The sequence below is a fragment of the Lepisosteus oculatus genome, chromosome 12 (assembly GCF_040954835.1).
Source record: "Lepisosteus oculatus isolate fLepOcu1 chromosome 12, fLepOcu1.hap2, whole genome shotgun sequence".
Classification (NCBI taxonomy): domain Eukaryota; kingdom Metazoa; phylum Chordata; class Actinopteri; order Semionotiformes; family Lepisosteidae; genus Lepisosteus; species Lepisosteus oculatus.
Genome location: NC_090707.1, coordinates 33,837,044 through 33,864,524, shown reverse-complemented (window position 1 = coordinate 33,864,524; position 27,481 = coordinate 33,837,044). Strand labels below are relative to the sequence as shown.

The window sequence follows — 27,481 nt, the reverse complement described above, 5'->3', positions numbered from 1 at the left end:
TCGACTGTTTTTCCCAGTTTCATCTACTACATGTTCTTTTGTTTCAAACTCTGAATTCTTCCAATGACATGAAAATGCCAAGGTAATTATAAGGAATTCTAGTGAAAGCTCCTACCGCTGGAATAACACTGCTTCTGTAGTTTTGCTATTAAATCTTGGTTTTGCAAACCTGCTCTTTCTGTCATTTGGAAATAATAATCCCTACTCTTGTTCCACAAGATTTCAACGATACTGGAAAAACTGTTGTACTTATGAACAACCAATTTCTCTGTTTAACCTGAAGTGGGGGAAAAAAGGAGAGTGTTTCTCATCTATGAACATTGTGGAGTTTTTGTTTGTGACCACTGGAAAAAAAAAAACGAATTGATAAATGATTTGAGAAATAGAGCGAGAAAAAGACCAACACAGAATTAAATCTGGGACCTAGTCCAGAATAACCACTTTGGTTGTGCCAGGTGAGAGCCATTAATTGTTGGCTTGCATGCACTGAGGAAAGCTCTGTTTTGCAAGTATTGTCACATACAGTATGATTGCTCAGCTATTGAAACCGAAAAGAAATGTTAGACTTTTTGGGCAATGAATATGGAAATGTGGCCTTAGTGATGAAGTGTCCCAGCTCAAAGGTGTGTTATAATGTGGTATACTGTATATTGTTCATTATATAGGGGTGACATGGTGGCACAGTTGTTAGCATTGCTGCCTTACAGCACTGTGTCCCTAGGTTCCTGGGGTGCTATCTTCATGGAGCTTGTATATTCTCATAGTGTTCACTTGAATATCTTCCTGGTATTGTTGTAGGTTAATTGGCGTCTGTAAGAACTGGCCCTGCTGTGAGTGTGTCCATGTTTGTTTCTGTATGCGTTCCGTGATGGACTGGTGTCCTGTCCAGGGTGTATTCACCTTGTGGCTCCTTGCTTTCCAGGATAGGCTCCGATGTCCCCCCGTGTTCCTGAATTATGGATAAAGCAGTTATTGAAAGTGATGTGATGATAGTCATTAATATATATCCTCTGACTTGGACTCAGAGTAGACAAAACTTTCATCTACTCTGTGAACAGACTTCATTGACTGCAGTGTTGCAACATTCTAGCTTGATCTAGTTAGGATTCAGCAACAAACCAAGGCTGAGGATGAAATAGACTCCCCTTTATGTGAAGCCCAGTACACGGGGGACCTTTCAAGGGAAAAGCACTCTATTAATCCAATTAATTATTTAATCTGGGCCTTAATAATTGGGAAGCACTCAAACATGACTAGATAGAAACCAGAACACAAGGAAAGACATAAGCAAAGGGGCAGCTCAGTATGTGCAGACCATGGGCAGAAGAAAGAATTGGAGACCATTACAATAATCCATCAATTCCTGATTCCAGAAAGAAATAATGAAGTTGGTAAAATGTAAAGAGAAATACAGTATATTTCCATGACCCTTGTACATTTAGTAATCTCATGTGCTTTATGTTCAGAAGACTTAATGTTTAAAGTCTTTATAAAGGGTAAGCTTTGTCCCTGCCTTTCATTTGCTGGTCAGCAAGGAGCCCTGAATAATTTGGCTGATTTATAGAATGTGCAGAACAAAAATATTCCCTGTAGATGAATTTTAAAATAGAGGAAAAGGAAAATAGAGCAAAACAAATCAGTTGTAGGTGGCAAACTGTTTTAATGCTGGTTACACAGTTACTAGGCTTTCACAAGCTATAATGTTGACAGCTCTACAGTAAATCTTCTGAATCATACTCATTTATTCTCAAATGAAGATCAGCCGGTTTTGACTGACACACAAACTAGTCAGATGAGTTTAAGAAAGGCTTCTGTTCTATGTAATGGATGAGCTATCCATTACAAATTTTACTGACAACATCTACTGACTATATGACATGTGTCAATTATTTCTTATGCTTGTGATGTGTACTGAGGGAGGTGTAAGTTAACAATGCTTCCTAAACTTCCTAAGACTTCTGAATCTGGTCTTGGTGTGTCTTCTAGAATATTGAAAAAACTCACCAGATTAATAGAACAAAGAGATCTGATTTAATTTCACATTTCTGTTCTCAGCTCATAAGAAATTGCAGATTTTTACTGGGATGTTTTCCGTTCGATGAGTGGAAATTTCCAATGGTTTTAGAGCCTAAAACTAATTCAAGGTACAGTAAGAGTGAGTAATTGGTTTAATTAAAAGCCAGAATAAGAAATTATGGACACATCTGGACAAAAACCAGGAAGTACAAAACTCTGAGGACCAGGATTAGCAGGTTCGGTTTAAAAGTGACATGAAACGCTTTGTGAAAGCTAAGATGTCTGCTTACGGTGATGTACTTGCTCTGTGAATTGGAGATAAATGACAGTTACACATAAACATATTTAGATCTGACTTTACGGAAAAGAAAGAAAAACCTAATTGGCACAGTGATCAGAAATGCTTTTGCGTGGGATAGGATAGTTTTTAAATCAGTAAATTAAAAAAACACCAACTCATTATGCTAGACAATGAAATGCAGTGATATAAAATGAAGCTGGGAATAATTAAACCCCATCAAACTCCCATTAGCCTTTCAATTAATGATGCACTCTGCTGCTTTTTATACTCTGACAATTCACTGAGTGACCACCCAATTGGATCATTCATTTTGTGCAAAGAGTTAATTGCATTTCCTTTAGACTGGTATCCTGAACACCAGCTGGATATTAGTTAATCCCAGTTGAGTGTTACTGTGAGAGTAACACTCTTATGTAAAACACAGCAATTTAATAATAGTTGTTTCTGAAGATCTGCCCATCACTGTTTTTTTTCTGTATCACTTTTGAATCATTTTAGGTAGACTGTGTTAATCTATCAGAAAGAAATCAGCCATTTAGGATTTGAGTGGTTTATATTGTGCTGAATCCATTGAGAGTGGTAAGTAAGTCAGGCTATACTGACAGCTCCAGATAGCACTGGAGATGTGCACTGAACAACAACTGAGGGATAATTCACAACAATAATAATAATGATCATTTGTCACACTTCTGCAACCCCACTTCACCCCAAAGAATCTCAAAAGGTTCTTTCACATATAGGAGGGGACCATCTGAGGCCTAAATAAACAGTGGTTATCAGTAAATACTAAATCCATCTACACAATTCTCATAAATGCTTTTGCCATAACTGCCTAACAAATTGCCACACTCCTGTGTGTCTTCCAACATGAGCAGCCGCCTTTGTCTGAGGTAAGCACTGGTCCTTCAAACCTACTTTTGCTCATGATATAGAGGTGATGTCTTTAGGGAGGAGGTGCTGTCATTTATCTTTGGGGAGTGAGGAGGAGCTTCTGTAAGGATGTCGCCTGGTTCTTTTAATGCTTTGTCTGCTTCTGTTGTGGTTACTGATCCATCTGAGCTATTCTCCAGCTGAACCTCCGTGAGATGTATGTGCCGGATGCTTAATGGGGATTTTTTTGTGTTTGCAGCTGAAAAGGTGCCACCGAATTGTTCAGTGCGCGACAGCTGCGTTCTGTCATGCTGGTTTTGAAGCGGGGTCGCGTCACGGAAACAAACGGTTTTTGGCTCTAATCCTGCAAGTATTTTGTTTGGCCCAGGGTGCCGCTGAAACTTCCCTTCTCTGATGCCTGGCTTTGGTTCCCCCTCATCCGCTGTCAGACCTCTAGATTTTTTTTTTCCCCGTTCCCCTCCGAGATTCGGCTGCTTCTAAGCTGATGTGTTGCCGGTTGTCAAGCGCGATGAAGCACCCCTCCGCATAGAAACGGCAATTGGAAATGCATGGGCAGGACCAGTCAAACTGTCAGGGCAAGCTGTGTAAACACAGCCACAGGAGGAGGGAACAAGGACTACAAAAGACAGGTGCCTGCGAGTTTGGTTTCAGTGAGGAATTGCTCGTTTGTTTAACTAGGAACCAAATAATTTGTATTTCAGATCTTGTGTGGCAGTTTGAACTGTTGAGGACTAAACCCCTCTCGTAATATGAGCCATAATCAGTGCATGATATTTCACGCTTAACCTGACTTGGGCCCCCAAATCCATCCCTGAGCTTAAAAATTGTCTAAGTAGTGTGTGAATGCTAAGCCTAACCCTACCTGTGGTGTCAAGTGAGCATTTCTGCGATCTGTATCTGAACCTCTCTGGGCATCGGATTTTGACATGTTCCCCAAACCAAAACGTTTGAGTGGGGAAACAATCAAGACAATTGATCAAAGCTCTTGCAAGTGAATGATATTCTTTAATGCTTGGTTGCAACTTTTGATCTAACTGACTCGGTTTCGGGATACAATTGCACTGAGGTGCACCGCGCCATCCAGGCCCCAGTGAGTTTCCGAAAAAAAAAAACAATTCAGATAAGAGCAAAAAACCACTTGTCCTATTTGTTGAGTACATGTGCATTCACAAACATAATGTACAGTAAGCATAAGCTGAAACAGTACAATCACATGCAGGGTGTGAAATTTGCTATCTGTGGTTAACTGGTTCACCTGTTCTTTTATAATGTTACCAGAGATTTTGATAAGCCAGTAGAACATATTACAGTATTGTTGCACTCATTATAAATGATCACCTGTAAGTACTGGTTGGGATAAGAGCCGACCACTGCACAGTAATATCACTAACCTGACCGTTGCTTCATAGATTAGACCTGTGATCTGTGAATCAGGCCATGTGACCTTGTACAGTGTTTCTGCCATGCTATTTGGAAGCTTATGTTTAAGTCACTTGAGATCACAGAAGGCTTTCATCCCGAACAAAGTGGTTCTTTCTTCAATGAACCATGTGGCCCTATTCATTTGACTTCCTGTATATCTTCAGAAATGATACCACTGTCAAAATATACAGTGTAAACCTAATTTTAGGTTGTCAAAATGTTTATCTCAAATGTGACTCTGGTGTGTCTGTTTCTCTTGTGCCTGTTTGTATTGGAGACTTCAATTCCCTGTCAGTGCAGGGAGTGGTTCGGGGGTTTGTATGTAAGGGTCTATTATGCAAAAGCCTTTTTTGTCACCATTGTTAGATTTTACATTTTCTTTTGTCTTGGTTAGTGAGCAGATATGCACAGAAAGACACAAGATACTGTTATGTCAATGACAGGAATAAGTTACTCCAGGATCACTATACGGTTTAGTATAGAAGGAGGAATCATGAAAAAGTTAACGTTCTAGGAATTGCATATGACAAGTAAGCATTTCTATTCTCCATCTGATGAACTATATGTTTATAGGGTGCTAAAGAAAATAAAGATTATTATCTGTGCTGGTGCAGATTATTGACTTTGGACAAGAAAAGCACAATGGCTTGCATTTTTAATAAAATTACTAATCTCTAAATTACAAAGCCTCACAGATTGTCTTTTTTTACATTCTCCTTTTTTTATGCAGGATTAAGTAAAGGGTCAAGGCGCCTGGAATTATTTTCTTTTGCATAAAAAACGGTAAATATCCCTGTTCCAATATTTCTTTGGTGTTCCAATTGACATTTATATTTTTGAAAAAGCCAGTTCTGAGAAGTTTACAGGCTTGGTTTCTTCAGTACTTCTCAACTTTGTGTTGTGTGAAGTCTTCTGTAGATACACATCAGACTCCATTAACCTGTGCAAATTTATGGAAATGTGTAAGGAGCATGCTTCTGGCTAGAATGCAATTTTTGAAATAGGTTTGCTGCTTGAGGGAGATAATGTTGATCAGAGGAGGCAAGCTTACTGTTGCTGTCTATATTTTAAAGGAAAGGGGAGGGTTTCCAGGTTTCAGGGCTGGAATGACTAGCTTTAATACCGGTGAACTTTATCTTATTTTCTGAGAGTGCACATTTCCATGAAAGAACTTAATTTCTGTTCTCTGAACTTTAACATTATGCTACCTGTGTGGTTCATCAGTTCAGCCACAAAATGCTGTACTTAATGGGTTCAATAGTTCAGGTCAGTTACAGGTTCAAAACCATCCATCCACCCATTTTCCAAGTGCATTAACCATATTTCAGGGTCACAGGGGAGATGGAGCGATCAAAGAGATGATGGTCTCTATCAAAGGGCGCACACAGATGCAAACACACTTACGCCAGGGACAGTTTTCCCAGAAGCCAGCTAACCTACCAGTATGTCTTTGGATGAACACAGGGAGAACGCACAACTCCACACAGACAGCACCCCATGGATGGAACCCAGGGTCCCAGCACTGCGAGGCTACAATACTAACCACTGTGCCAAAGTTCCATCCCAGGCTCAAAGCCGCGCACACAAAGATACATCGTTAAACGAAGGGTCTCAACACACCATACCTGAAAACGAATTATTTCAGATCCCCTTGAAAAATGGTTTTCATCACACATGGAAACCAGGTGGTTAAAACTGACCAGGAACTGAAAGCTTGACAAATTATGTGTTTCATTTTAAAACCTTCAAAATGTTATGCAAACCATTCTCTTACTTACTCTGATGATTGGAACAGAAGTATTATATTGCAACAGTGTATTTTTGCAAAATGCCATATAGTACATTATTCTTTGACAGCTGAAAATATAAGAGGCAACACCAGAACAAAACCCACCAGTTTCATATATTCCTAAAATATTTACATTTCTGTGTTTTTATGCTTAAAAAAATGAATAACGAGATCTGAAAACCTTTATCTGTAATGATAATATCCTGAAACCTTTGTGTGGTGCTAGTGTAAGCTCAGCATTGTAGCAATATTTTATGAATTTGTAATGAATTCAAGGTAGCTTTTAAACCTTTTATGACCATTGTACACATTTCCTCATTGCAAGTAAGAGAGGTACAACATTTGAAGGATACTGTTAGATCTCATAAAACATATTGTTGTGCTGTCTTGTTATAGCTTCATTCTGTGCTGTGTACTAGCACCTGCTTCTTCAGAGACCACTGCAGTCTAACTGCCAATATCTCCTCTGTGTGAAATCATTTGTTGAAGCAATCGTTCAATAGAAGGGTTGAATAAACATATGATTATGTTACAGTAGAGCATATAACAGAGCTTTTGAATTTTCTTAATGAAAGAAGAAACAATTGTTTCAAATTTCTAACTTTTTCTTATATGATTTCTGTGTTGAGGAAGAGAACAATTATTTTATTATAGAAATCAATGTGGATCTTCTCTGTGCGTCTGCTTTTCACTAAACAAGCTCACTAGAAGGATTTATGGAGAGGTCATTGAAGTTCAAGTTCGAGTTTGTTGTCACACGGTATGGACAATGAAATGCGTACTTGTGTGTTTCCTCAAATGACAAATGACAATAACACATGGACATAAAAGATAACATAATGTTGACATAGAAAATGGGACCACAAATGGTTGGAGATAGCAACATTGTGGCAGCTAAAGTTTTAAGCATAGCGGCAGTGTGCAAAATTCAAATAGTGGCAGTATTTTGAGTTCAGATCAAAAACGGAGGGGTGTGAGTGGATGTAGGAAGATTTAAGAGGTGGAGTTTAGAGCTGTGGGGTAGAAGCTTTCTTTAAACCTAGAGGTCTGGGCTTTTATACTCCTAAATCTTCTGTCAGAAAGAAGAAGAGGGAAAAGTGCATTCCTAGACTGGTTTTGGTCTTTGATTTATATTATCCACTGTTCTGAGGCAGCGTGTTGTGAAGATGGAGGGGTCTGAATGGAGGGGAGTTCTATACCAGTGATTGCCTGGGCTGTCTTCACTGTAGTTGTATTTTTTACGGGAACTGGAAAAGCTTTTACTGAACTTGGGTCGAAAATATTCAGTCTCATATGGGTAAAACATGTCTTACTGGCCTCAATATAAAGACCTCACCGACACTACTAATCCAGAATTTTGTTTGTATTTTAATGCACACATATGTTTAGACAGTTTGTTGTGACTGTACTACTGAATCGAAAAAGTATAAAGTCAGATAGGAATTTTTGTTTGTATACCTTTTTTTACACTTTTTTTAAGTATTGTAAAACTTGATGAAAAAAATAAATTAGGGTCCACTACTAGGGTCTTTACAATACTCTCCTTTCATTTTCATATGGAGATTAGGCCTATATGAGATTTGTAGTTATGGTACCTTTTATCCCATATGAAAATGATAAACAGTATTAAATATTTAAAACGAAAAGATCTGTATTTGTCTCTGTTGGGGTTTTATTTAATTGTATGCCCTGAGAAATGGATATAAAAAAAACAGTTTTACAGTTTTAACTTGTTTTAGGCTTGATCTTATTCCGCCTTAATCTATGTTAGGGGTCACATAATTGATAAAACATTTTTTTCTAATAGAGATATTAAATAAGAACATGTCTATTGGAATTGTTAGAATATCTCCAAACACCAACTTGTATTTATACTTTAGAATTTAAATATATATAAATCGGAAATACAATTCAATAACACGAGACAGAATTGCCTGGAGGTGAAATTAAGGAGTACCTTAGCTCTTCAATTACATTTACAAAGCCGCCCTGTGCAGGTTGCTAAGAATGATTTTCCCAATTGAAATTATTTTAATAAGTGTTTTCTTCAGCTTGCTCTGAGTTTTTTTTTTAAATTCTAAACGTGGAAGAAAACCAACTTTTCTTCAAGGAATCTGCCTAAACACATCCTACTGAAGTAGACACACTCTTCACTTTTCAATGAACAGTAATTACTTCACTTTGCTGAAAACCCACTGTCACTGTCAGAAAACCTTTACTTACTGTGAATTGCAGTGAAGCCAGGGGTTTTAGCTGAATAAAGACTTATTTTGACATAGGTTTTTCTTTAAAAGAAGCATACACAGGCCTTGGAAATACTTTAGGAGAGTACTTTCTCTAATTGATTCTCTTCTTTTAATCCACAGCTACAGTAGTTAATTGCAGTGCAGAGGGTATAGTCTATTGACTTTTCCAACAATTTCTGTTGAACTGTATCCATTGTACATGGGCCAGGTTCAGAGACTAGCAACTGTTCCCTATACAGTAGGTTCTGTTATTCTGTTATTCATTGCCTTCAAAATCTACAGTATGCATGAATCAGTCATAACAGGCGTATTGTTTATTCTAGTTTCTGAACTGTGAAATAGACCTATCTGTAAATATATCGGACAAATATCAAATATTCACACTGTACACATACTGTATGGCTGATGAAGTTATTTAACATTTTGTACCATTTTGCACCATATTTCTCAGCAAGTTAGAGACCGGCAGTAAATGTATTAATTTTATATATTTTGTACTGTATGTTTTTGGTATTTGATGCATTTGTATTTTTTATATGTTTTAGTACCCACCAGGCACAGCTTGTATGTCTTTGATGCATCAGGTTTAGATAGCAGAGTGCCCTGTGGAGACTCTTTTGTTTAGAGATCAATCTTTTTCTTCTGCGTCTTTAAGTTGCTGCAAATTTCATCTTTGAGGGGAGTGGAAGGGGCAACTTTGGCTTATAGAAGGGCTGGACTCAAGAACCTGCAGTCTTTGTATATAAGTTTGTATGCGTCTTAAAACTTGTAAATATTCATTTCTCTTTTAAATCTGCGCCTTCATCACAGTGTGCCAGGGAAAGAAAAAAAAAAGCATCTGCTTGAAAGGTTTTTCGTTCCAGACTGTATGCGGGGCTTGTTATCTAGTTTCAGAATTATTTTTCATGTTACCTTTTATACAACAGCACAACCTGTTTAGTTCCAATTGGTGTCAGGACCCCCTTTTAGTTGAAGTATTCAATTCTGTTCTTGTTCTGTGGGTGTTCACCTTGCTAGTTTAGATTGTGCTTGTTCTGGTTCTCCTGAAATAGTTCATTGCAGAACAATATTGTGTGTATATATATATAATGTTACATCTTTAGAATCAAAGCTCTTGTTTAAAAGACGTGTATTTCTGTATACAATACAAACATGAAAAGGAGTGGGACAAATACTGAAAAGGTAGTTTGTAGTGTATAATGAGAGGTATTCATAGTATGACAAAGACTGTTGGTTCCAAAACTCGAAATAATTGATTTTAGCAAAAGAAAAGAGAATAAGAAAAGAAATGGTTGTCAAGTTCAAATGCATGTAAATGCACGAGACTTGGGTGGTGAATGCCATTGCTTGGCGTTGATCCCGAGTTTGATTCCCAATTGGGATTACCTGCTGTGTGGAGCTTGCATGTTCTTCCATGTTCAAGAGGGTTTTTCTGGGTGCTCTGGTTTCCTCCCAACGTTCCTCCTTTGTCCCCCAGAAAGAAACCCCAGGTTTATGGTGTCTCTTAATTGTCCCTTTGTGCTTCTGTATGTTGTCTGTAATACATCAGCATCCAGGGGCTGTAGTTTTGCCCTGTCCATTAGGGACAGACTCTGGGTTACTGCAGGAATAAGCAGCCTTCAAGTAATGGGTGGAAGGAAATGCAAGATTTAAAAAAAAATGTAATCAGTCTAGAAGTGTTGACTGTCTCTTGAGTGTATAGAGGTAAACTGGAGTTTAACCTTCCAAAACCCTATACTGTACCATGAGAGGAAGAAATAATTTATTCTTAGATATACCCGTGAGGAAGACATTAAAATTTATTGCCGTCTCATCCTTCTGCAGGGAAGAAAAAAAGATTTTAAACATTGAAGAAACAATTGCACATATAACACTCGCAATGTCAAACTAAGGTAAAAACAACAACAGTTATAAGGGTTAAGCTTGACCAAAGCTATTTTCTTTCTATTTAAACCTTTCACATTTTTGGAGCTGATCTCCATATGAAGTGTCATTTAATATATCCGTGGTCTGATAACAGACGTATTACAACCTCAGTGATGATGGTGGAATATCTAGATCTGTATTTTCCCGTTTTTCTTGTTTATTAGAGTTGATCTGATTTATCTCTGATTTTTGAGACAATGCTACTGATCGAGATGATGATGGAGATGGTTCATGTACCTTGTCTAAGTACAGTATACTTTTCCTTTTGTTACTTTGTTTTTAGTGTAAAACACTGTAATGTTCATTGGGCACAGCATCTCTGGAAGATCTTTATATATTCGTTTTTTTTTTTCAATAATTGCTTCTGTATTTTCTTCCTCATGGAGTTGGGGTTGAAGTAAATAAAAATAAAATGATTATTAAAAAGAAGGTTCAGGCAATTTTACGAGCTTGTGCCTCTGGTGCATTACTGAAGCCAACAGCAGACCAGACTGATGCGTTTATTCAGAGAACCACACAAGCTTACAGGCCATGGTTGGCAGACCAAGAGAAGCATAGACAGTTTTAGCTCCAAGAATCTGGGGAACCATGATTCAAATGGTAAATTTAATGTTTTGAGAGAAGACCGCAGAATGACCATGGACATCTGTGAACGTTTGGTGGAATGGTCAAAGAGGTACAGCTGCAATTCTTACTGGTGCTATTTTGACTCTTGGGTTGAGCAAGTAGAGCAGAAAAACATTTTGTGAATGGCTCACCTGTGTTTTTAAGGGACTTTTACATGTAAGTGGTTAGTATTGCTGCCTCACAGCTCTGGGGGCCTGGTTTCTGTTCCTGGGGTGCTACCAGTGTGGAGTTTGTATGTTCTTCCTGGGTTTGTGTGGGTTTCTTCCAGGTGCTCTGGTTTATCTCTCTCAGTCCAAAGACGCTCTGATAAGTTAATTGGCTTCTGGGAACATTGGCCCTGGTGTGAGAGTGTACAGTGTACGTGTGGGCCCTGTGATGGGCTGGTATCCTGTCCAGGATATTGCTTGCCTTGTGCCCATTGCTTGCTGGGATAGGCTCTAGTTGCAGCTCCCTGGCAACACTGTATTGGATAATGTGGCTTGAACACAGATGAATGAATAGATGTTACATCTGAATCCAATAGGGCTATAGTAAATACTATGCCTTCTGAAAAAGGATTATAAATAGGTACAGAAGGACAAACCTCAAGGGAAGAATGAAAGGTAACACAGTGTATCAATTCCAATAGGACTCCCTGCTTCCAGACCCCATTCCAGTCAACCATCCCCAGCACTTTACCATTTCTCTTTTCTGAAGCAGTGGTGGGAAAGATGGCCATATCTCTGTCCACACCGTACAAGATTGATTGGTGCATTATAAGAACAGATGGTGGAAATGTATGTCTTTATTAAAATGCAGTACTGCTGCCAGTTCAGTACAAACCTCAATTCCAGACAGGAAGCAATATTACAGAAATGGACAGCTGAAAAGAGATCACTGGCGTGGTACCTGAGCGATTATTGTGATGTTTTTTTGACGCACAGCCCATTTATTTCATTTAGAACGATTTTAGCTCAAGTGATGTTTTCAGATGTTTTGTGTCTATCTTCTTCAAAGTTAAAAAAAAAAGTATTTTAGATCAATAGGCTTATCCATTTGGCAAGAAGCTAAACAGTAAATAATGTTCCTAAGTGGAATTTCACCAGGACACCAGGGTAACATCCCTACTCTTACAGTATGTACAGTTCCATGTTATTTTTAGTGGTGAAGCAGTCATAATTTTAATTGTTTTATATGAATAACAGCACTGTCCAAATGTTGTCCTTTGTCATCCTGTGGGGGCACTCGTTTGGAAATCGTGGCTCCAAAGGAAGAGTGCCTCCTACAGGTCTACATACTGTATACCACTTTCAACAGAAATCCTTAGAGGTCTCCCATTGCAATACTGGGCACTGTAGATGCATCTACCCCAGCCATTATGACATTACAAAGCCATTTTGGACCAATCTTTTGAAATAGGCCTGTTCGAACCCTGCCATACATCTTCTTCACTATCTTCTGCATTGTACCTCCTCTTCTGATGTAGTCTTTTACTTGGACAAAGGCAAGGTACCAGAAACACTGTAACACTATTTACTGTAACACTGAGCTACACTGAGAACAACTGGCAGCCCACTGAAGCTCAGCAGGTGTGAGCCTGGTCAGTACCTGGATAGGAGACCTCCTGGGAAAGCTAAGGTTGCTGCTGGAAGAGGTATTAGAGGGGGCAGTAGGGGGCACTTACACTGCAGTCTGTGTGGGTCCTAATGTCCCAGTATAGTGACAGGGACACAATACTGTAAAAAGGTGCCATCCTTCGGTTGAGGCATAAAACCATGGCCCTGATGCTCTATGGTCATAAGAAATCCCAGGGTGTTAGTTGAAAAGAGTAGGGGTGTTACCCCAGCATCCTGTCCAAATTCCACTGTCCTTTACCCATCATGGCCTCCTAATAATCCCCAACTATGAATTGGCATCATTACTCTGCTCTCCTCTCTACTGATAGCTGGTGTGTAGTGATCTTACTGGCGCACTCTGGCTGCCGTCGCATCATCCAGGTGGGGGCTACACATTGGTGGTGGTAGTGGGATTCCCCATTACCTGTAAAGCGCCTTGAGTGGAGTGTTCAGAAAAGCTCTATATAAGTGTAAGGAATTAATAATAATAATAAAATGTGTGGCACAGCAGAGTTTTTTCAAGGTAGAACTACGCTGCTCACCACTAGAGGGCAAAGTAAGATAAGTTTGGCTCGGTCCTCACCTTTCTGACATCCGCATGGGGATGAATTAAGACCATTACCCACAGCTGCTCCAACGCAGAAGGGTCAGCTATGTAAGATTCCTCTGCGGATTTCTTGGCGTTTCGTGATAGAACCCCGTCTACGGCTCACAAGCCAGGATGCTATTTTCTTTCCCCTCTTTTGCAGAGGTAAAATCGCAATAAATCCACCTTTAGAGCCTTCAAATTCCACCTTAAGAATCTATCTTTAAATACATCTCCTTTTTAAAGAAGCAACCCCACATCGATAATCTAGCTCCCCCGGAGATATCGAAAAATACCTTGGTGATAGACGTGACAAGGAAGAACAGACTCGATCACAAATGATAGTGTTGGAGGGGTAGATAAGCCCGTCAGTGTGGAAACAAAGGCTTTTTTCAATCCCAGGTCATTCAGACCCTCAGTAAACCACTTTAAAAGACTGATTTTGGACATTTAGCATGTCCTGAATTGTCTTTGCATCTCAGAAACACCAGACCAGAGTGAATATGACACCCTGCAAACTCTGCAGTAGCTGTGGGAGAGTTTGCACTGATCGCAGGACCAGCACATCTCTCACTGTTGTGAACCGAACCCTTCTGGCTGTCTGGAAAACAAGGAATCGCTCTTTGCGTTTGTATGCTGCCTCAGTTTGTGACATGACCCAGGTTTGCACCTAATTTATGTGGATCACTAAGCTCAATCTACACTGGGGTGCTTGTGAAAAGATCATATTTTAACAAACATCATGAAATAAAGGGGGTGACCTGGTGGCAATGTAGTTAGTCTGTGTGGAGTTTGTTTGTTCTTCCTGTTTGGTCAGAAGGGTTAACTCCAGTTGCTTTGGTTTCTGCCCACAGTCTAAAGATATACTGGTAGGTTAATTGGCTTCTGAGAAAATTTGGCTCTGCTGTGAGTGTGTTCGTGTTTGTGTCTGTGTTTGCCTTGTGACAGACTGGCACCTGTCAAGGGTGATCCTGCCTTGTGCCCATTGCTTGCCAGGATAGACTCGGGCTGCCCTGAGACCCCATATTGGATCGAGTGGATGAGGAAGAAAGAGCTATAGCATTAAGAGACTTCAAAAGCTGTAAGCTACAGGTAAATGCTATATAAAGTCTCTTTTATGGACCACTTTAATTGAGGTTTTTACAGTGGTTTTTAACTTTTTCTGGGACCTCCGTTGCGTTCAGGTAATACATCATGGGGAGGGCTTTGAGATGTGTTGTGCTGGATAAAGTCATTTTTCATTTTCAAGTACAGTATATAAAAGGTTGTGGGGTTGGCTGTTTTGTAGATAGTTGTACCCTAACAGAGGAACTTTTCACAGATTTTCAGTTTTTATCGCCTAATTCACAGAAAAATGGCGAACGGTGCTCCTTTGAAAACCTTGTACAGGTATATGACGAAAGCCTGTCCTTTCATTCTCTCTTTTTGTTGAGCTCGGCACTGCTAAGCTGGAGAGTGGCAGAAAGGCTCCTGGAGATGCCTCGTAATACCTTGATCACAAGTTGACAGTTGCAACTTTGATGCTGTGTTCCCTAGCAACAGTCTGTGAATACTGCAGGAGCTAAAACACAAGGCTGACTAACCGTAACCTTGGGGCAAGGAAAGGAAGTGGGGATTGGGGGGTGTTAAACTGTTGAAAGGCATTTAATCTCAAAATCTCTCTCTTTTCCATTTGAGAATGGCACACAGAATCTGTCTATCAAGTCAGAAGGCAGGATGCAGCAACACACAGACATTTCTATAAGTGTTAAAATTCACTCCATCAGTACAAATTTCAGCCCTTCATTCAAAAGACTGTTCAATACCCCAGCTTTGTTCTGCCCTTGCGGCAAAATATTTCAAAAAAATAAAGACACAGAAAAAAGAAATGTAGGAAAATGTATCACTAGATATAAGCAGACTTAAGAGTTCGTCAAAACAGCCAGTTTCCTTACTCTGTCAATGTTCTTGATGGAGGTGGCAGGATTTTGAGAATACAGATCAGTTTTTCTGATAAACGATCACGTCATGACAGCCATGGTCACTGTTACTTACTCATTCACTACTCCTTATTCACTTTGCTACAGTATGTAATGGATGAATCGTGATGAGTGACATGTTATTCATTACTTCTAAATTTGTTGTTCTCTGTCTCAGAATACTTCTTTTATTCTGCTCTAGAATTTTTGCATTAAGTAGTCAAAAATGGTCAGCTTTATCTTTTGAGACTAACAGAGGTTTGAGGGAAATTTTATATAATAAAAGCTTATCTGTTAGCTGTAAAGTAAACAAATGATTTCCTTCATAAAGTCTTATCATCTACCTGTTGTTAATGAAAAAAATTGCGTGTGTTGCTTATTAGAAAGATTAAATAAATGCTAAATGTTTTGCTTACATCATTTTGTGTATTTATCAGGTCTTGAATCTGAAAATATTTTCTCATTGTTTAGCACTTATTGCTTTAGTCTTTGTTCACTGTCCCCTACCAAAGGGAACTGTAACTCCAAAAGAGAGGGAAGCAAATTTGTGGGGCCTGTGTTACAAATTGAAAAATTACATAACACCACATCAAAAGCATGGCTTCTGGATATCTCCCATGCCATGTTGTCAACAGAAAAAAAAAACACCATATGGAGGTAAACAAATCTGGCTTCTTGATCTAATGCAGATCTAGAATGCATGATTCATAAGCTTGTGTCCCTAAAGCAACAGCTTCTCTCAGGGTGTAAATCAACAGACTACAAGTCAAATGCACTGTCTGCTAAAGTACATGAAATGGAGGAGGTGTATTAGACCTCATTCTGTCTCCTGGTTCCCATGTGCTTGCATTGCTTTATTCTGAAGATGTTGTTCACGACATTACCCATCTTTCTATTGCATTTCCAGCCTTTTTTTTATTACTGCTAGCATTTTATATGAAAATGCCCTTCCTGAGCGATTTATTAATGTCGACATTTCCAGTCGATAATTCCATGGCAATAATCATTCAGAACAATAAATTCTTAAAGTGTAATAGGAATACTGTTCAGTGAATTCTACATTCAATATGGCTTTTACAGCATATGTTGCCTATATAGCTTTTGCTCTGAACGCTCAGGAATGCTTTCTGTTGGTGTGAAGACAGTTCAAACAACTAAATGGACTATTTGAACTGTCAGCGTTTTGTGAGGTAATAAAGTGAGGGAGGTGAGAAAGTGTCAGTTCAAAAAACCCTTTTGAAGACCCTCTTTGCTGATTTTAACGCTCTCCTCTCGGTCTTGACAGGCGCCCTCTTGTGGCTGGGAAGTGTGCCCTGATACCCTCCCCTTCCCCTTGGTACCATGACCTCCACCCTGCAGACGCTACACTTCAAGCTGCCCCCTCCAGGGGACGGCAGCCTGGAGCACCTCTACGACTGCGACCAGGAGATCGAGAGGCGCTACGAGATTGTCCCTTCTGTGGTCTGTGCCATGTGCTGCCTCTTTGGGATCATCTACTGCTTCTTTGGTAAGAAAACACGTTGGCTGCCCACTCTGGAATGTCAGGCAACTGAAGCTCATTTCCCGGCAAGCTTCGGTGTCTCAGATGCTGGATCTTGTCAAGCCAGAGAAAGGCGACAAAGGCGTGGCAGTTCGATATAAGAAAACCAGAAAAAAGAAAATGAGCTTGGATGTTGATACTCCTCCTGGTACAAAGATATCAGTTCAGTGCTCCCAGAGAGCTGACCGTCCTATCTGGAGTGCCTTCTTCAAAGTGAAAAGTAAAACTAAAGCCTTGTCCACACTGAATATAGGACCAAGTAAAGGTTTATTCCATCCTGTAAAGAGGAGAAAAGAAACACAGCGTTTCGGCTGTGGAGCCTTCTTCGGGTGTCACACTGAATATAGATGTAAATATCAAGGATTGAGCTGTTTATCCCCGTTTTGTGACAAAATCCGAAAAGATAGAAAGTTAGAAAAGCTGACATGCCTAAATTTGGGTAAAAGATATCTGATACAAATATCTGATTTCCTGCACACAACTCCATTGTAGTATGGTGAAGTGCTTTTAAGAGATAGGATCATAATAAGAGACTCAATCAGTGGATGTAAATTGTTGAAGGAAATTAAGAATCAGGAATCTGTTTGGATACCCTGTACAATACAGTATGTCTGCTTGATGTTATTTCAGCAGCAGAGAATCCCCTGGGATTTTGTCAAGCATCTATCCTTAATAATTCTATCATAACCCTAAAATAAGCAAAAGCTTAATGTCGACAACGGAGTGCCTTGGATCTCCTAGACATAAGCGGAATTTGCTTTCCCAGTGATGGCAAAAATGTTGGCATAGTTACAACTAAAAATATCCGGCAACAATCAGGATTGTTTGGTTTCATGCAGTGTTGCTCAGTCCTGGGTTGAAAGTCCTTCTGTGTCTTCTGGCTTGTATTAAAAATGGTGTAAGGTGCTTCTCGGCCTGCAAATAGGGCTCAGAGATCATGGGTTCGACCCTGAGTCCTGTCCCAAACCAACAGTGTCCCAAGGGGGTTTATTCAGCCAGGGGTCTTGTTTCTTAAAGGCACAGTGACTATTGTGATGCTCAAAATGTTGGTAGATGTGCAGTATAACCAGTAATGGCCTCTCAACCAGTTGGCACTAAAACACTAGTAGGGGGCCTGTGTTGCCTGTGACATGTTAGAAAACATGTTTTTTGAAGGTGGGTGTGTCAGTGGAGAATGCCTACACTTCCTCCATCTCTCCTGTGTCAAAAACATGTCAAAACCTCTCACAAATAGTGGCCTTTTTGTTTAATGGTAGTTGATGAGAAGGGTGAAAACTTACTCATTTAAAGCCAGTTCTGTGCACATTTTAAGTGGTAGAAAACTAAAAAGCTCTTGCCAGGTTTCATTTAGGCCGAATAATAAAGGGAACTGTGTATCACATAGTGTGCCCAGGCTATGATTGAAAATCCTAATTTAAAGAGTACACTAATCAATGGCAAACATTTTTATCTCTTTCTCCAACCTCTTATCTGTGGGCTTTTCATGTAGAGCACTGAATTGCCCATCATATGAATGGTTCCCGTCTTCTCAGTATCGCCTAGTTCTCTCTTCCCAACACTGTCTTTATTGGCCTGGAATCAGAATACTAAATCCTGCTTGGAGAGAGATTATTTGAAAGGCAACATGGGATCTCTGAGGGACTGGATTAGGATAGCCTAGTGGATGAGAGGGTGTTGGGTTAACAGTATGTAGGGGATGGAGGGTTCTTTTGTAAATTCTTAAGAGACACAGCAGGCAAATTATTATTTTAGTGCCCTGCTGAGAAACTGCCCTGAAATGTTGGTAGAATTACAGTTTATTTGAAAAAAGGCTAATCCTCAGAAAATTATATTTTTAAGAGCATAAGACATTTTTGCTATAGAGAACATACTGTAACACCCAGGAAATAACTCCCTTTACGTTGAGCAAGAAACACAATATACAGTACTGTACTTATATATGGACTGTCAAAGTTGTAAGATCTCTTAATCCATCTCTGGAAATGAAAATGAAGTCCTTCAAGAACAGAGCTCAGTCAATGATGAGCAATGATCACAGATGAATGCCAAAGTGATGTAACCCTTTGTCTTGTTGAGATCACTTTCCTTCTGCATGTTACAGTATGTTTATTCTTTTTCATAATTTGTTTGATAGGACCAATGCCTATTCTAAATGCTTCACAAGGTTTCAGTGTGTACAGTACAAGTATCCCCCTGCCAAAAACTTAGCAATATATAGAGTACATATCATAGTGATTGAAGGCCGGTCCGCCCAGTGTCTACTTCTGGCATGGCCTGGATTTCAGCCAGTAACCTCCACTCAATCAAGACCTGTTCTACACACTGTGCATAGAATTAATACAGCAAGGAGATCCCCATTCAGTTTTCCAGTTATACAGAGGATTACCATCAGATGTTGATCTCGGAAAAACGTAATGGTTTCTGTAAATCATTGGGTTGTATCTTGTTGTTTTTTTTAATTAATTTAGAGATGCGCTTTCCAAGTATTAATGTTCTTCCTTAACAAATTCCATCCCTGCTGTGATGGTACTGTATTTTCTTTTTCAAGCTAATTCTGTATGCTTGGCCAACAAATGTTAATAAGATCTGATGCTTATTGCTGATGCAGTACACTTTTATTCTGATTTAAATGAATAAATTTTTGTCTGTTGTTTTGCATCTGCTTACTGGAGCAGCGTTTACAGGCTATGGTCATTTGCTGATCTTCTACTTTTAACACCACAAGGTGTTTACTGTAGTTCCACTGAATCTTAAAATTGATGAAATGCTCCATAAATACACACAGAATAAAAGCACTCCCACTCCCAGGTTTTTTTTACCTTAATTTTTATGACTAACCAAGAAAATTAAAAATAATTGATTAAAAATTGGCATCAAATTATTAATTGGCTGTGTTTTATGGGTTTAATAAAACTCAGTTCCCAAATGCAGTGCATGTGCTCCAAGGTTTTACTGGCACTGTATTATAAGATGTGCTGTATAAGACTCTTGGTTTAGATTAGGATTTCAGCCAAACATTGAGGGAGACATGCTCTTTAATAAATTTAGATTCGACTAACTGCAATAGCCTTAAATAGAAAAGCCAGTAAGGAATATGTTTGTAGTCGTGGATGAATGTGCTGGTTTTTAAAAGGAAAACACAAAGAATAGTTCCCAGTATTTATAGTATTTGAAATGCCACATTCCAACATCTGTCAGTTGCAGGATGATATTTTTAAAGAATTGTTAATGTCACAAATGTCTAGTTAGTTGGCTTTTGGGAAAACTGGCCTGAGGTGCGAGTATGTGCATGTCGGTGTTTGTACCGTATGTGTGCCCTGTGCTGGACGGGCGTCCTGTCCAGGGTGTACCCTGCCTTGTGCCCATTGATTGCCAGGACAGGCTCCAGCTCCCCCATGACCCTGTACTGGAAGAAGCAGCGAGAAGGTGGCTGGATGTTTCTAGTTTTCTAAGGCGTTGTAGTGAATAATTTAAAAAAAACTAAAACTTGGTGTACATTCTTCTTTTTTAAAACAGTTTTTGTACTTTGAGCTAAACTGCCCTCAGTATTGTCTAATTGTCTAATATTGAGTTATTTGATATAAGGTAACACTATTTGCTGCAGTTCATACATTCATTGATAGGTACGGCACAGCAGTTGTCCACAGTAGCTATTCTATTGCAGAATGCTACTACAAAGTACTTTATATGAAAATGTAAGCCTTTTGTACAGCAGTAAGTACTGTACCTACAGTAGGCCTGCAGGAAAGCAATGAGTTAGCATTTCTTCTAATTTTTTTATGTAGAAAAAAAAAGAAGATTTTTGAAAGGGGTCAATCCGTGTTTCCTTTAACTTCTTTATTTGTAAAGAGAGAACCATCTTTTAAACATTCCCCACGACAACATGAGCTCTCATCTCGTTGCCCAGGTTACCGCTGCTTCAAAGCCGTTATGTTCCTGACTGGGCTGATGTTTGGCTCCATCATTATCTTCATGCTGTGCTACAAGGAGAGGGTCCTGGACACGCAGCTGAGCGTGGAAGCCAGCGTGGGCATTGGCCTTGGCATCGGGGTGCTGTGCGGCCTGGTCACCATGCTGGTGCGCAGTGTGGGCCTCTTCATGGTAGGCCTGCTGTTGGGCCTGCTGGTTGCCGTGGCGACCCTGGTGGTGATGGAGCAGTTCTACCACCCTCCCACTGTGTGGATCCCTCTCGGCCTCCTCCTGGGCACTGGCATGCTGTTTGCCGTGCTCACCCTGCAGTGGCAGCGCTGCTTCACCACGCTGTCCACCGCCGTGTTCGGCAGCGCGGTGATCACCGTCACCGTGGACTACTTCATCGAGCTCTTCCTGCTGGTGCGGTACGTTTACGAGCGGATAAAGGTGGCGCCGGCCCGGCCCGTGTGCTGGTTCAGCTGGGTGATCCTGGGCGTGTGGCCCGTTTTGACGCTTCTGGGGGTCCTGGTCCAGTGGAAAGTGACGGCAGAGGGCTACTCCCACACCGAAGGTGAGTGGCAGGGCTAACTGCCGCGGTCTTGCGATCGTCGCCATCTCCGACTCGATTGCCATATACGTATTAATGTTGTAGACAAAAGTGCTGGATGAAAGCCTTAAAAACGTTCGCTCTCTTGTCTTCTCCATGTTCTTCCTGCTTGATGCAGAACTCTGTCGTCATCTAATGAAATTCCACCCATTTACTTTTCAAATTAACAGCTAGATCTGCGTTTTGTAATGCATAATGAAGCCTTTTAGCTTTATGGGGGTGTAGAGTACAAAAACAGGTGTTAATGACCAGGAACACTTGCCAACAAGTCAATTAGATTTGCCCATTAATTAGGTTGCATTAAATACTACAACATACATTTGCTTATTAAGAAGAGTTTACATTGTGTTGTTGTGATTTTTTAGGATTCTGATCAGTGCAAATGTCTGCATCAAGTCTGTTATTTTCGAAATTGTAGTGTTATCTACAAATTAATTACAGCTGCTATTGCTAAACTGCTAATGGGTTCTTGGAATAATTATTTATTCATAACATGGAAATGTTGTAACTCCCGATTATGTCTGAGACTTTGAATATCGGTGTACACTGTACAGTATTCATAGTATATACTGTAGGATAAGACATGTTTAGTATTGAAATATTTGCTGAGTAAACTGATGTAACCTACTGTAATGGGAGCAGGGTGCTAATTTGAGTTTGTTGCAATTAAGGATAGATTTAATACCAAACTGTAGACGATTTAATTTGGTTCATTTCCCTGCAAATGGTTCTCAGTGGTGCAACTGGTATTCATTTATGCATTGCTCATAGTCCAGTCATTAGCGCTAATCATAGGATCCTTCACATTTAATATGCTACTTTTAGTACATTGCATTAGATGCAAATTGAGTTTCCCTGCTACAATTCTTGGTCTCTGCAGAGCCCCCAAAGATTTGTGATATTTGAACTAATCGTTAGCTTGCTGAAAAATAGTCATTATCTTCTCACTTGCACTTATTTGATAAGTTTTTCAGGTATCCTAAGCAAGTAATGATTTAGAGAAAATGTAAAACTTGCTGGACTTTGCCCCTTGAAGGTCTGAAGCCTGGCAAAGTGTTTGCAAATCCTGTCCTCTGTTGAATCTAAGCCTTGCTCGGTCTGTTTTGAAGATTGTGTTTCTGCTCATCATGGTTCAATTAACATTCTGTCTATAGGACATACGAGTTTCCTTTGTGTCTTCCCATACAGTATATTCTTATGCTCAAATAGCTGCTTTGTAATTTTGTCTCTTCACTGCTCCAAAATATTCAAATTGGATTAAAATAACTTCCTCTACAACATCCGATGGTTTTGACTAGCTAAATATTGCTGTCATGTTAAGTCTTTCCCTGGGGCTGACACTTTTCATCCTCATGCTTTTAAAACACTTACAGTTATTTGACATGCAGGTGGCTGTTTTGACATTTGATCTTTCCACTGAAGTTCCTGTCTTTCGCTAGATAGTGTAGTTGTGTCATTAAACTTACACCGCTTTATGAAGTTTGAAAGTTATCATTTGTAAATGTATGAATAAATTACCATTTTAGAGTCCAGGCCAACTTAAGTAAGTTCAGTAAGGACTGAGATTGTGAAAGATGGATACAGCATTGTTAAGTCAACTCTACCGCTGTGCAGTGATTCTTTTGCTTTTAAAGGAAATGCAATAAATGAGACATTTTTGACAGTCCTTCCTTAGCTGAATTTATCCTATGGTATGGTACCGTATATGTACAATTGCATCCAGTCATATATTGAGCTGAATTAGCTATCCAGATCTGTTCGGTCAGAGGTGCGTTTATACATTGTGGTTTTCCTTGTAGAGAAGTCCTAAACAATGCTATGATATACCAGTTCCAAAGAATGGGTCATATCTATACCTCTACATACTAGGATGATAGGAACATGTTACATGATATGTACAGTAGAAACATTACAGGAATAAGAACACAGATTATCTACTGTCTCCAATTTTCTATGTCACTGCTGCTTTTGATGCACCAATGAATGGTGTGCAGTAATGCATGGTCTATACAGCTGTATTGAACCATAGAGCACAGCATGTGATCTGCGTTGTATCTCCGCCCATGCCACGCCCACCGTGTGCCCCGCCCCCTCCTGCCCCGCCCCCTCTGCTGTCACAGTGATCATCAGTCGGCAGCAGCGCCGAGTGCAGCTGATGCGGATCCGGCAGAAGGAGGAGCGCAAGGACCGCAAGAAGAAGAAGAAGCAGCAGCAGCAGCAGCTGCAACAGCAACAGCAGCAGCAGCACCATCATCACCATCACCAGCATCCCACCAAGCCCCTGCACCCGGAACCGGCTTACCGCCGCAAGCCCAACCCAATCCGTCGATTTGATGGCGATGTGCTGTCACCGGTAAGACCCTGCGACTCGTCTATCCAACATCCTGCCTCTTGCAGTTTCTCGTGTGACTGCGTAGATAAAGGGTTGCACACGAGAGGAGGAAGTTCAGTGGGTTCCAGTGCAGAATATCCTTACATATCATCCATCCATCCATCTTCTTACCACTTCAGGGTTCTAATTCAGGGTTGTAGGGAAGCCGAAGTCTATCCCAGCATGCAAGAGGCACAAGGCGGGATACACCCTGGATGGAACACCAGTCCATCACAGGGCGCACAGATACAAACAGAGCCATGCAATTGTCCCAGAATCCAGTTAACTTAACAGTGTGCCTTTGGATTGTGGGATGTCCAGGGCCCCAAAGCTGCAAGCCAGCAATAATGACCACTGTGCCACACTACTGCGCATCCTCACATATCCACCATAGTTTACTCTCTCTGTGATCACTGGGTCACCCCTTCTTGAGTTGCCCCTCTCTTCTTCTTGTGTCATTCTAAAGCTCTGTTGCCTTTCCCTGTAACAACCCCTTTTGGATTAAGAGCAAAGGCAAAGACAATATTTTTTTTTGGGGGGGGGGGGAGGGGGATACTATGCATTAAGAGGCCTGTTTACATCTGTTCACTTACTTTCTATGCAAGTGTCAACTAATATTGAATAAAATCCTAAAAATCCAGAAAAAGAAACATGCAGAATAAAAATTCAAATGTTAGTGTTTCAGCCTTATCTAAAGCAAAATTAAAAAACATCGGCAATAGATTTTTCCTTGCAGAAACATTGCAGATTGTTAAAATTAAGGTCAGCTTCTTCTCAGCATCCAAGAATCCCAATGTTGTAAATATAAAGCCTTTAGTTGTTGAATTAAAGGTGCTTTCAGTGACTTTCTTTACTGCTAAGTACTGTATGCTGAATTTGCCACTTCACTCCCAGAACAGTTTTTACTGTTACAACACTGAATATATTTAGCATCACAAAATAAGGTAAGATACAGTACCGTCACTGGTCTATGCCTGACAACACCTAAATCTGGAGAACATTTTTTTATATAAATTTAAATATTTTGATTTTTTAAATACATTGCATAATTATTTCACAGGGAATGTGAAATATTATAAGTGTGTTTTATTATATATTTCTTTTTTTTTTTTTCCTCTCGCATATATATAGTTCCACTAGCACTACATAATGAGAAGCCTTTTTAAGTAGGGCGGTATACAGTAACATCTTTACAAAGTATATTTTTAAAATTAAAGGGCCTGGAGGATGATAAACAAAAACTAGACATCTACTTCTTTGTGTGAGTAAACGAAGCAGTTTTTTGTCTCATGCAGCACCAAATTGTCTTTCTCAGTCTTGAGCAGGTATTGGTTTAATATGCCAAGTTCTAAAATCCCAGATGGTTTACACAGAAGAAGCCAGAGGCAGGTTTGTAGTGTAATTCCAAAGGGAGATTGCCAGTTTACTAACCAAAGTGACAGGTGCTTTATCAGTGTAACTAGCCCCATCTGGAAATGTCATACATGAAAAGGAAACCTTTTAAAAAGTTCTGTATACCCATAATGACAATTACCATGCTTTTTGCTACTTATAATCACATCTGTCCTCAGTATCAGACTCGTTTATTGTTTTCATCATCTTCTCATCAGTATAAATCTATTTTCAAATTGTTTCAGAAGCACACTGGTGTCCCGGAGTATTTGCATTCTCTGTTGCACTTCTTCAGAACTAGTACTGGAAAAATGAGGACGCTTCAGAAAGCATAAAAGAGATGACAAACTCGGAGGTCTCCCAGCGGCCGTTTGATAAGTTTGAAAACTGGAAAGGGGGAAATATTACCTCAGGAGATTGTGGCTGAGGAATTACATTTCAATTATCTGGCAGCAGTCTGCTTTAAAAAGTCTTCTGATTGCCATCCTGCTGAAGTTCATACCCTCCTCAAGCTTTTATTCTCTGCAAAACCAGGTCCACAAAGTCTCACAAAGCACGTGGCTTCCTATTCTTTGTTGTGGAGTGTGAAATACTGTATGGACATGGATTTGATGAGGCGCGGAAGGCCGGATAATGCATCCTATAATTTTCCTGTGCCTACGGCACTTTTTTCTTCCTTTTCTTCCCGTGACTTTCTGTAAGAGACCGTCACATGGCGCCATCGGTGATTTTCTCTACCTCGCAATACATACAGGAGCTGTGGCTGTCAAAACTATACTGTAGCTTGTCTCTTTGAATATCTGCAATGCACCAATCTTTGCCCTTATACAGTACTTTGGTCCCCTACAGGAAATTAAGCAGATGCCTGAAAACTAACCATTCATTTATCTGGTGATTGTTTTTTTTTAACATCACTTTATTAACCCTTTACAATTTTCTTGCATTAGGAATTATCTTTTCGCATACCCCAGCTTGCTCTCCATGAGACACACAGACACACAGACAGGGAGAGAGCCTGGGTTCAGAGCGCAGGGTCAGCCATTGTACACTGCCCCTGGAGCAGTTGGGGTTCAGGGCCTTGCTCAGGGGCCCAACGGAGTAGGACTCCTCTGCCGGCTGCGGGATTTGAACCGGCAACCTTCCAGCCACAGAGCCACCACTCCACCCCATTTGCGGTATCTATTACAATATCTTTTTTTTTTTATTTTCAGCTTTTCCAGAATTGTCTGCCCTCACACTGTGTGCAACAAGAACAGTTGCTCCATTCTGCCCTTCATAAGAGAAATCGCATCACAACAGTCAACGCTAGCAAAAAGCTTAGCCTACAGTTCATCGCATACTGTAGAATTTTAAAATCAGTTGAGTCTGACACAAGATTGCCACACTACAACATGGTATTGTATGTCTCTGCAAATGTTTTCTGTGAGTTGTCTTTGTTCTGTGTATTATTTTGTATTAGCCTTTAAGACTTTTAAATGATATAGAATTTTAAACAAAACCATTTCTCATTCCAACACCTTTTACTAACCTTTTTTTCTGATGATTTCAATTCTCAGATTGAGTACAGATATCAACGGTTGTGCTCGGTAACTGCTTTAATATTTCCATCCATCCGTCTTCTATCCAATTTATCCAATACAGGGTCTCGGGAGAGCCGGAGTCCATCCCAGCAAGCAACAGGTACAAGGCAGGATACACCCTGGATGGGACACCAGTCCATTACAGGGCACACACAGACACACACACTCACACCAGAGCCAACTTTGCCAAAAACCAATCAACCTACCAGTATGTCTTGACTCTGACTGTTGGAGGAAACCGAAGCACCCATCAAAAACCTATTGGAACACAGGGACAACACACAAACTTCACGCATATAACACCCCAGGAACTGAACCCAGGGTAATGCTAACCACTGTGCTACCATACCATCTGTTTTAATATTACTTGAATCCCTATTAATTTTATTTGCCAGTATTTTAGATGAGTGAAATAAATCTATGGAAAAGACTAATGGAACATATAAATTAGCTATCACAAAGAATAAGTTTTCCATATAAAGGAAGATACAGCATGAGAACTTAATACTGTATATTACTGTTCATGCTAGTGCTACAATAAATGAGCACATTTGACTCGATGCTTTCTCTGCAGTCATTTTGACACAACTAAAAGAAACCTCTCAACGAGTAAAAGTGATTGTTTGAAGCCCAGGTTGACCTGTGTTGTCCAGAAGCCATTACTGATTCATATGAATTGGATTAGCCCAAGAGTAATCCAGCACTGTTCAGGCACTGCTGAA

General features: G+C 40.0%; 1 protein-coding gene and 1 long non-coding RNA gene across 4 annotated transcripts in view; one reads left to right on the top strand and one right to left on the bottom strand.

Annotated features, from left to right (window-relative positions):
- LOC138241982 (uncharacterized) overlaps positions 1 to 27,481 on the bottom strand; it is a 166,745-nt gene that overhangs the window by 1,422 nt on the left and 137,842 nt on the right. Inside the window, exons 2-3 of one of the 2 annotated variants that reach the window (XR_011191249.1) lie at positions 10,052 to 10,200; positions 901 to 949 (exon numbers count right to left, since the gene is read on the bottom strand). This is a non-coding gene — a long non-coding RNA (uncharacterized lncRNA). The remainder of the gene's footprint in view (positions 1 to 900; positions 950 to 10,051; positions 10,201 to 27,481) is intronic. The other variant, XR_011191250.1, reaches the window with a different exon arrangement.
- The window catches only part of LOC102685065 (transmembrane protein 198-B-like), a 93,312-nt gene that overhangs the window by 57,526 nt on the left and 8,305 nt on the right, over positions 1 to 27,481 (top strand). Inside the window, exons 2-5 of one of the 2 annotated variants that reach the window (XM_069196451.1) lie at positions 16,643 to 16,864; positions 20,805 to 21,380; positions 23,537 to 23,769; positions 26,821 to 26,859. In XM_069196451.1, coding sequence (XP_069052552.1) covers positions 16,699 to 16,864; positions 20,805 to 21,380; positions 23,537 to 23,769; positions 26,821 to 26,859 — 1,014 coding nt within the window. In that variant the 5' untranslated portion in view covers positions 16,643 to 16,698. The remainder of the gene's footprint in view (positions 1 to 16,642; positions 16,865 to 20,804; positions 21,381 to 23,536; positions 23,770 to 26,820; positions 26,860 to 27,481) is intronic. The other variant, XM_006636741.3, reaches the window with a different exon arrangement.